Consider the following 10000-nt stretch of genomic DNA (forward strand, 5'->3'; position numbering starts at 1 on the left):
TAAAAAGTGAATTAGTTGTAACAGAACAGAATCAGAGACCCAGGGGTGGAGGCCGCACTGCTCTGGATCCAAACAACGTTTAGGTCTGAGACGCAAAGTCAACACTATATTGATGGAGATATGATCACAATGATAAACACTTAAAAATGATGGTTCTTTAGTAAAGAAAATGGTTCTATATAGAACCGTGAACACTCAAAGAACCATTTGCATAATTAAAGAATTCTTTGCATCATGAAAGGGTTATTCAAAATGATGGAGAATGTGCTGTAGATGGTTCTTTTTTGAAAAGGGTTCTACACAACACCAAAATGCTTGACATCACAAAAATAAAAAAACCCTGTATCAACCCTGTGTTCTATATTATATATTGTGGGGCAGTCGTGGGCTGGAGGTTATGGATCCAGCCTCATGACCGGAAGGTCGCCGGTTCGATCCCCAGAGCCGACAGCACATGACTGAGGTGTCCTTGAGCAAGACACCTAACCCCCAACTGCTCCCCGGGCGCTGCGGATTGGGCTGCCCACCGCTCCGGGCAAGTGTGCTCACTGCCCCCTAGTGTGTGTGCGCTCACTAGTGTGTATGTGGTGTTTCACTTCACGGATGGGTTAAATGTGGAGGTGAAATTTCCCCATTGTGGGACTAATAAGGGTCTATTAATTAATTAATTAATATAAAATCTACACCACATTGTCCATTCATCTGAAGAACCCTTTCACGATGCGAAGAACCCTTTAATCATGGAAAGGGTTCTTTAAATATTCATGATTCTATATAGAATTATCTTCTGCACTAAAGAGGCTCTTGAAGAAGCATCTTTTTTAGCCATGTCGATGATTCACTCACATCCCCAGAAGACGCGCTCTTCACCGACGTTTGACGTTCTTCGCGGCTATGCTCTCGCAACGTTAATTACCTTTATGGTCATGCAAAAAATGACAAATGAAGAACTTTTTGTTCTGGATTGCTTGGTCTAAACAGTGGGAAATGATTCCGGTCCTAACGCATTTGTCTGTGGAAATATAAAGAATGCCAGCAAGTAAGAGTTGATTCGTTTTAATTAACGTCTGGGCTGTGTACCTCTTCGTTCCGATAGCGTCGATCTCATCGATGAAGACGATGGAAGGTGCGTGTTCTTCAGCCACTCTAAAAAGCTCCCGGACCAGTTTGGGCCCATCGCCCAGGTACTTCTGGATCAGCTCTGAACCTACGACCCGCAAGAACGTTGCCGACGTCTGATTGGCCACAGCTTTAGCCAGGAGGGTCTTACCTGGAGGCGAAAGCCAAAGTTGTTATCATATATAATGCAATATACTCGCATGGTTGGTGCAAACTTAAAGAGTCCTTATAATGGAAAAACAGTTTCTTCAATTCAAAGACTTTGTCGTAGTAAACGTTGTTAAAACACACTTTTCGGTCTCTATCCATTCAGTCTACAAATGTCGTTTGGCTCGCAGTGGAAAAGGGTCTACAACTGACCTGTTCCTGGTGGGCCGTACAGAATGACTCCTTTAGGAGGTTTGATCCCCATCTCCTCATAATACTCTGGGTGAGTGAGAGGAAGCTCCACAGACTCCTAAAGGTCATTGTAAAGAGAGCAAGAGTTAATACTACATGTGAAGATTAAGGTCTTTTTGTTAAAGTAGCAGGTCACAGATAATATTATCTATAAAAATGGACAAAAGTATGTAAACAGTTAAAAACAGCAGCAGCCACTTTGGATTTTTTGTCTGGACTAGCCCATAAAGATCAGAATTAGAGAACTATTACAGCTTACTGAGAGTCTGAGAGAAGTGAGGAATAAGGGATGCACTTTTATTACTCCAGTGCTGAAACTAAAGACGCGAACTTCAAACACCAAAGTCCTGTATTTAGGGTAACGGTGGAGAAGTGGGTAAATTAGATTTTTGACCAAACTACTGCTTTAAGCAACTACATCAAAGATGTTTTTACTATCTACATGAAGAATAAAACGAAACATGTTTTATCTCCAGGAATTCCGCACTAAGTAGTGAAATCTTTGCCTTAATCTCCTGGATCTGACTGTCCAGTCCTCCAATATCAGCGTATGTCTCCTGAGGAGCTTTTTCCACCTTCATCACTGTTACCAGAGGGTCAGTGTCATCCATCAGCACTCCAATGACTGCATGGACCTGCAAACCCACAAACAAAAACAGATCATAAACCAGTGAAAGAATGCAATGAAGTTTAATGAACTGCAAACGAAGTTAAAGGTGAGAATCGAGTCAGAATTGTTCACAGCTGTGGTGATAGGAACCAGACGTCCACCTTTAAAAGCCCCCTCACAGCAAGTTATCACATGAAATGGTTATGAATTCACTGCCTGATGCCTGGGACCTTGTTTATCAGTAGCTGTGAGAAGATTTTGGCCTTAAAATCTATTCATGGTGGAGGGATACATAATAGGCAGGGTGCTGTGAGGCAAAATAGTCCCCAAAGAAAACTTATTATTTGAGATTTTCTAATATTTTCCCATCATCAACATTCCATATAAAACTCAGTTCAGCACTATTCTTGGGATGTCTGGTGTGAATCGCTCTCTTGAGGTCATGCCACAGCATCTCAATCGGGTTGAGGTCAGGCTTCTGACTGGGCCGCTCCAGAAGGCGTATCTTCTTCTGCTGTTGATTTACTTCTATGTTTTGGGTCATTGTCCTGTTGCATCACCCATCCTCTGTGGAGCTTCAGTTGGTGGACAGATGGTCTTAAGTTTTCCTGCAAAATGTCTTGATAAACTTGGGAATTCATTTTTCCGTTGATGACAGCAATCCGTCCAGGCCCTGAGGCAGCAAAGCAGCCCCAAACCGTGATGCCCCCTCCACCAGCTTTCACAGCTGGGATGAGGTTTTGATGTTGGTGGGCTGGGCCTTTTTTTCTCCACACATAGCGTTGTGTGTTCCTTCCAAACAACTCAACTTTGGTTTCATCTGTCCACAGAATATTTTGCCAATGGTGCTGTGGAACATCTAGGTGCTCTTCAAACGCGCAGCAATGTTTTTTTTGGACAGCAGCGGCTTCCTCCCATGAACTCTTGTTTAATGTTTTACTTACTCTTATTGTAGATTTGTCAACAAAAATGTTCGCATGTGCCAGAGACCTCTGTAAGTCTTTAGCTGAAACTCTGGGATTCTTCTTCACCTCATTGAGCATTTTGCTCTTGCAGTCATCTTTACAGGACGACCACGTTTCAGCAGGAACAGCGCTGAACTTTCTCTATTAGTAGACAGTCTGTCTTCCGTGGACACGTGAACATCAAGGCTTTTAGAGATACGTCTGTAACCCTTTCCAGCTTCACGCAAGTCAACATTTCTTGAACGTAGGTCTTCTGCGAAGCTTGGTTCACATCAGGTGATGCTTCTTGAGAACAGCAAACTCCAAACTGGTGCGTGCTTTTTACAGGGCAGGGCAGCTTCAACCAACACATCCAATCTCGTCAGGTTGGCTGACTCCTGGCTCCAGTCAGCTCTTGGAGAAGTCATTAGCCTAGGGGTTCACATACTTTTTCCACCCTGCACTGTGAATGTTCACATGTTGTGTTCAATAAAACCATGAAAACATCTCATTTTTTGAGCGGTATTAGTTTAAGCAGACTGTTTTGTCTATTGTTGTGACTTAGATGAAGATCAGAACACATTTACTGACCAATTTATGCAGAAATCCAAGGAATCCCAAAGGGTTCACATACTTTTTCATGCAACTGTATATTTGTGTTGTAGTCATGGCAACGCCTGGTTCCTGTCACCACCACTTATTGGTCTTGGGCTGTGTAGAACTGAACGACGGTTGTAATTTCAGAACTTTCTTGTGTGTAGAACTGTCATGACGTGTACTGCAGTCTCAGTCTCTCCCAAACTTCACCTTGTGGTTGAGCAGGACAGAGCAGCCGGGCTCCAGCAGGTCTTTATCCACGAAGGACAGGATACTAACGTAATGCTCTGACCCCACAGAAGTGGACACAATGGCATGATTATCATCAATAATCTCTTCCAGAGTTCCTACAGACATCGGCGTCCCCCTCAGGTCATCAACCTTCGACCTCTCCTCCTACAGGAGAACAAAAAAAGAACATGCTAGAGGTGAATGGACGAGGAAAGCGATATATATATATATGGAGAGGGAGAGAGAGAGACAGAGAGAGAAACAGAAAGAGAGAGAGAGAGAGAGAGAGAGAGAGACAGAGAGACAGAGAGACAGAGAGAGAGAGAGAGATAGAGAGACAGAAAGAGAAACAGACAGAGAGAGACAGAGAGAGACAGAGAGATAGAGAGAGAAAGAGAGACAGAGAGACAGAGAGAGAGATAGAGAGAGAGAGACACAGACAGAGAGAGAGATAGAGAGAGACAGAGAGCTAGAGAGAGAGAGAGACAGAGAGAGAGAGAGATAGAGAGAGATAGAGAGAGACGGAGAGAGAGAGAGAGAGAGAGCGACAGAGAGAGAGACAGAGAGAGAGAGATAGAGACAGAGAGAGAGAGAGATAGAGACGGAGAGAGACAGAGAGAGAGAGATAGAGACAGAGAGAGAGAGAGATAGAGAGAGACAGAGAGCTAGAGAGAGAGAGAGAGAGAGAAAATATGTACTTATACATATACATACTTACATTATATATATATATATATGAGAGAAAGGGAGAGAAACAGATAAAGAGCAAAAGAAGAGAAATAAAGAAGAGTGATGGTACATGTACCTCCTGTTTCTCCTCCAGAGGTTTCATCTGCTCCTGGTTCCTGATGAACTCCTCCTCCATCAGCAGGTAATCTTTAATGCGCTCCTGCTTGAGCAGCTTCAGTCGGCACTGAGTGTGAGGAGTCACTGCAGAGCAGAGGAAACCACAGCAGCTCAGCAGACCCCCAAACTAAGAGTGGGAAACGTAATAACATCCCAAACGAGAGAATCATCCAACATCAGGGCGCACTGTTCTCTTCTTCAAGCAGCTCATCTGTATAAACCGCCTGCTTTAACGTCTGGCTTATTACTGACGCTGTCATGGTGCTTCAAGCACGAGCTGCCGTTACACAGTTACAGTAAGACAGGTTATAAGACGTTAATCATTTTTTTGACACCGTACTGGAGGCAACTGTAAAAGTAACAGAGCATCAGCATCCCCGCCAAACGTCTGGACAATCTGAGAACATGGGGGTAATTTGGCTCACTTTAGCCCCTGCAGTGTGAAACCAACCGAACCAAATTAAAAAGATGAAACTTCACAAAACCCTTCACATCTACCTCGCTTGGTGCAGCACTTTCAAGGTTTTTCTAAAGGTGAACACTCCACCTGTACTCTGCTTCACACCACATGAACGACGGTCCAAAAACTGCAGGTCTCTGCGTGATTTCACATGAACCCTGGTTCGGCCCCCTGCTGGTAGGAACGCATTTTTGTGGTGGTCCGCACCAAACAAAGGAAATTCAAGATCAGATCCCACTTCTAGCACAACATCAGCCGTACTGTCTGCAAAATCTGGCTCTTCACAGATGCTTATATGATTCCTATAATATCATTATTATCATTCCAATAAATTCACATCAAAGCAACGCCTTCAAATTTTGGCTCATGAATCATGAAATGTACTGCATCTGCAACCTGACTGGTTCAATTCAAATCAACAAAACCTCACGTAAAGAAGCCAATACGGACTTTAACAATCGACCCAGGTGGGAAAAAAGCCTAAATGCCTCTTTTTGTGATCCACTAAGCACTGTAAGCTCAGATGGAAAGGAGCAGGATACCTAAAGGCAGCTTGCTTGCAGCATCAGGTCCTTTGGTCTTTCTCTTCTTCTTGCCAACTCTGGTTGGAATCGGGGGCTCGTATTTTTTCTTCTTATCCTTTTACAGGTAAAAAAGAAGGCCAAAACTTTAATCGTGTGCTATATCATCACAACATTTCACCTGACCGTGTTGGGGATTAATCCTGTATCAGCACTGGAATGGTCAGCCTGGGTCTTCTTACCTTGTCATCTTTCTTGCCGCCCCCAGGGCCGTGTCCCCCGCTCTGATTCTGTCCCTGCAAACAAGCACACAGAGACATTAGCGATGCCTGGACAGGCGATTTGTGGGCTGACGCTAATGACTGATATTTTTCATACACATATCCACCGATACTGATTTTTTTCATTATATATTTATCAAATGTGAAAATGGAACCAGGTTAGGCTGGGCAATATGACAATACATCACAATATACAATTCATCTGTACTGTACTGCACTTTGATCCCACAAACGGGGAAATTCCACCTCCACATTTAACCCATCTGTCATGTGAAACACCACATACACACTAGTGAGCACACACACACTAGGGGGCAGTGAGCACACTTGTCCAGAGTGGTGGGCAGCCCAATCCGGAGTGCCCGGGGAGCAGTTGGGGGTCAGGTGTCTTGCTCAAGGACACCTCAGTCACGTGCTGTCGGCTCTGGGGATCGAACCGGCGACCTTCCGGTCACAGGGCCAGTTCCCTGACCTCCAGCCCACGACTGTTCACATCTGTTACCTGATGAACTTTATAAACAGCTGCTCTACATATTTGCATATTTGCACATGTAACTTTCATTTTATTTCAACTTTCATACTGTACATATTACTTTTACTTTTTACTGCTGTTTTTAGAGTTATTCTTATATTTTCTTTTTTTATTCTCTTAAGATTATATTTGGTGAATGGAGGAACAGCAAAGTAAGAATTTCACTGTACGGTGTAGCTGCCTGCTCTGCTGTGCACACGACAATAAAACTCAAGTCTTGAAATACTGAATAAAATGCATAATCAGTTTTTGATCGTTTTTTTTAATGTAGCACTGCTAGTTCTCTGTGTTTTAACTGATCAGATGTCTTAAAACATTTAGCAACATTGTGTATCGTGAACATTTCCTGAAGTATCATATTATATTTTTGCCACATCAACCACCTCAAACCTAGATCCATCTGAATTAACATTACAGAGAACTGTTATTTATATAGGGTTAAAATCGTGATGCTTGAGCAACAGAACACAGGAGCTTTTCTACAACAGCCAAAAGAGTGAAGGAACAAATGAATAATTTGGGCCGTGAACGCGGCGTTTAATGTTTTAATGTTCGCAGTTCCTTCCACCAAATTACAGCTCCTTAACAAGCAGCTCGTTACTACGTCAGAGTGATGAACTCCACTCGCTGCGCTGCGCTGCACGCTGTACGGACTGAGCCATAAAACTGACCCAATATCAGGTTCAGCTCAGTTTGGTCAGTTTGTCCAGATCAGTATTAATGTTGTTTTGTTCCAGCCGGTCTGTAAAGCTTCTTACAGCCTGTTTAGTTTGGCGAATGGTGTTGGGTTCATTTCTGGCTGATTCCAGGTTGTTCAGCTGATCTTCTGTCACAGCTTCCGACTGAAAAGCTGCTCAGTGGAGACGACAGTTTGGGAATTTAGTGTCGTCTCGTCTTCAGAGTCGGACCAAATCGGCTGTCGGTCAGATGTGGTCTTAACAGTGTCCGTTTTCTGTTTGTGGCAAAGTGAGAAGTAAAAACGTTCAGATGGCTCAAGCGTCTCCTACAGCGATCAGAGTCGTTGCTTAGCAACAGCATCTCAGCGGAGTGATACGGTGTTTGTGATGTTATGATGAAATAACAGCACCGTTAGACGCCTCTCAACCAATCAGCTCGCGTGGCCGGAACCAACTGTTGTACAAACTGAAATAAAGGCGCACAGCACAGCTGAAAGGAGCAGAGTGAAGCATTTTATCACTATTTCTCATTTTTATTATTAAATGACACTTTGTAACACCTATTTAATTCTTTATTTTTCAGCTACAATTTTCTGCCTTTTTTTTTCTTTCAGGATAAAAGCAGAAGCGCGACCTTTGATGGTTTTTGGCTTTAATGTCCCAATAGCCAAAATAATGACCCCTAATTAAAAATGCAGCAAAAAAAAAAATAAATAAAAAATGACTTTATCTAGCGCAGTAACCCAGCAGCATCCAAATATTCTAAGCATACAGTCAAAGATCGGTTGGAAATATCGGCGATATTTAAACGGAACTGATAATTCCAGCATCTTTGCGCATCCCTAGTAAACACAGACAGATACAACTGACAGCAAGACCCATGAAATTTACATTTATGGTATTTGGCAGACGCTCTTATCCAGAGCGACTTACAATTTGATTATTGTTACGCAGGAAGGCCAAGGTGGTGTTAGGAGTCTTGCCCAAGGACTCTTATTGGTATAGTGTAGGGTGCTTGCCCAGGTGGGGACTGAACCCCAGTCTACAGTGTAGAAGGCAGAGGTGTTACCCACTACAGCAACCAACCAACCAAACGACTCAGTGAGGGTTTCAAGGCGATCAGCGTAGAGCCAACAGATCTTCAGTACTCATTCAGCATCACAGAACAAGCCATATTTTAAGAAACAAGACTTAAGTGTATAGAAGTAGACCTCCTTCTTCTTTCGGCTGCTCCCTTTAGGGGTCGCCACAGCGGATCATCTGCCTCCATCTTGCCCTATACACTGCCTCCTCTACTTTCACACCAACCATCTCCATGTCCACCTTCACTACATCCACAAACCTTCTCTGAGGTCTACCTCTTCTCCTTCTACCCGGCAGCTCCATCTCCAACATTCTTTGCCCAATATATCCACTAAGTGTATAGAAGTAGACCATGTGGCTTTAATCCCAGCTTACCGCTTCTGTGAAATTAGAGGTTTCGGCTCTTTTAAAGAGGAATTAAAGCCTTAAAACAACAATAACAGAAAGAGTGTTTAACTGTAGGTGATGGAGAAATGCTGGAAATTGTGGTGTAGAAACTGTAGGAATAAGTTATGATGACAAACAATAACCACACACAACACATTCTCCATCAATTTGTAGAATCACTTCATGATGCAGTCCATTGAGCGTTGATGGTTCAGCGTAGAACCACTGTCTTTACTAAACAACCCTTAAAGAACCGTCTTTTTAAAGAAACAAATAAAGGACCTGCTATTCCAAGAAGACCATCTAGTACAGCCCAGCGCCGGAAGTCAGAAGTTTAGGCGAAGGGATGCATGGATGAAGTTGCTTGGTAAGATATGGAGGTGCCAGACCACGCAGGGCCACAGAGGAGAATTCCACAAATTTTTCAAATTGTCTGCATATAATTCAGTGTCAGAGATGTAAAGGGAGTGATACGGTGTGAAATGGTTCAGTGGTGGTGATGGGAACCAGGCGTCGCCATGACTACAACACAGATATAGTCATTTTATTTACCATCCAGAACCACCAGAGAACCTACACGAGTCTTCTGAGTTTTATACGGAACGTTGATGACGGGAGAAGAGTAAAATATCCAAAATAACACGTTTTCTTCAGGGACTATTTTGTCTCACAATGCCCTCCATCATGAATCCCTCCACCATGAATGGATTAAAACAAAAGGATTAAGCCAAATTTCTCACCAAACAACGGGTCACACACACCAGACAGCGCACTTCAAACCATTTCCTGTAATAGCTCTGTGAGGAGCTTTTAGAGGTGGACGTCTGGTTCCCATCACCACCGCTGTGAACAGTCCTGACTCGTAAGTTTCTCTAGAACTGAAGCGTTTCACACAGAACCGCTCTGCATGCCTCTGTTTACATCACAACCATTTAATTATGTGGACGTGTTGGAACATCGCTGGAGTTGCCCTTTAATGAGAAGTATCTTGTGACGAGTAACGAACAATAAATCAGAAAATATCATAAAACCAATGCAGTTAGTTAAGGAAGGTGAAATAATCTGGATCTAAATATGTAAATAAATACATTTTCTGTAAGGCTGGTCTGAAACTGGCCAGCTTCTTGTTCGAATGTAGCCGTTCCACCTTAAATGGTGCAGCGGCTGCATACAACTGCTGCATCATTTAAGGTGGAACGGCTACATTCGAACAAGAAGCTACTATAAATCAGTAAAACAGCCTTTAGCGCCAATGCTACTTAGGACATTAAGCTTTTGCTCAGCATGCCGATTTAACAGCTCTTAAATAAAGA

At 43.2% G+C, this 10000-nt stretch overlaps 1 protein-coding gene across 1 annotated transcript in view; it reads right to left on the reverse strand.

The window, feature by feature from the left end:
- Nucleotides 1-10000, reverse strand: part of psmc1b (proteasome 26S subunit, ATPase 1b) — a 14603-nt gene that overhangs the window by 4458 nt on the left and 145 nt on the right. Inside the window, exons 2-8 of the mRNA XM_017724673.2 lie at nt 5970-6023; nt 5749-5845; nt 4706-4830; nt 3880-4065; nt 2025-2153; nt 1480-1576; nt 1081-1270 (exon numbers count right to left, since the gene is read on the reverse strand). Coding sequence (XP_017580162.1) covers nt 1081-1270; nt 1480-1576; nt 2025-2153; nt 3880-4065; nt 4706-4830; nt 5749-5845; nt 5970-6023 — 878 coding nt within the window. The remainder of the gene's footprint in view (nt 1-1080; nt 1271-1479; nt 1577-2024; nt 2154-3879; nt 4066-4705; nt 4831-5748; nt 5846-5969; nt 6024-10000) is intronic.

This window comes from Pygocentrus nattereri, chromosome 4 (assembly GCF_015220715.1).
Source record: "Pygocentrus nattereri isolate fPygNat1 chromosome 4, fPygNat1.pri, whole genome shotgun sequence".
Lineage (NCBI taxonomy): Eukaryota > Metazoa > Chordata > Actinopteri > Characiformes > Serrasalmidae > Pygocentrus > Pygocentrus nattereri.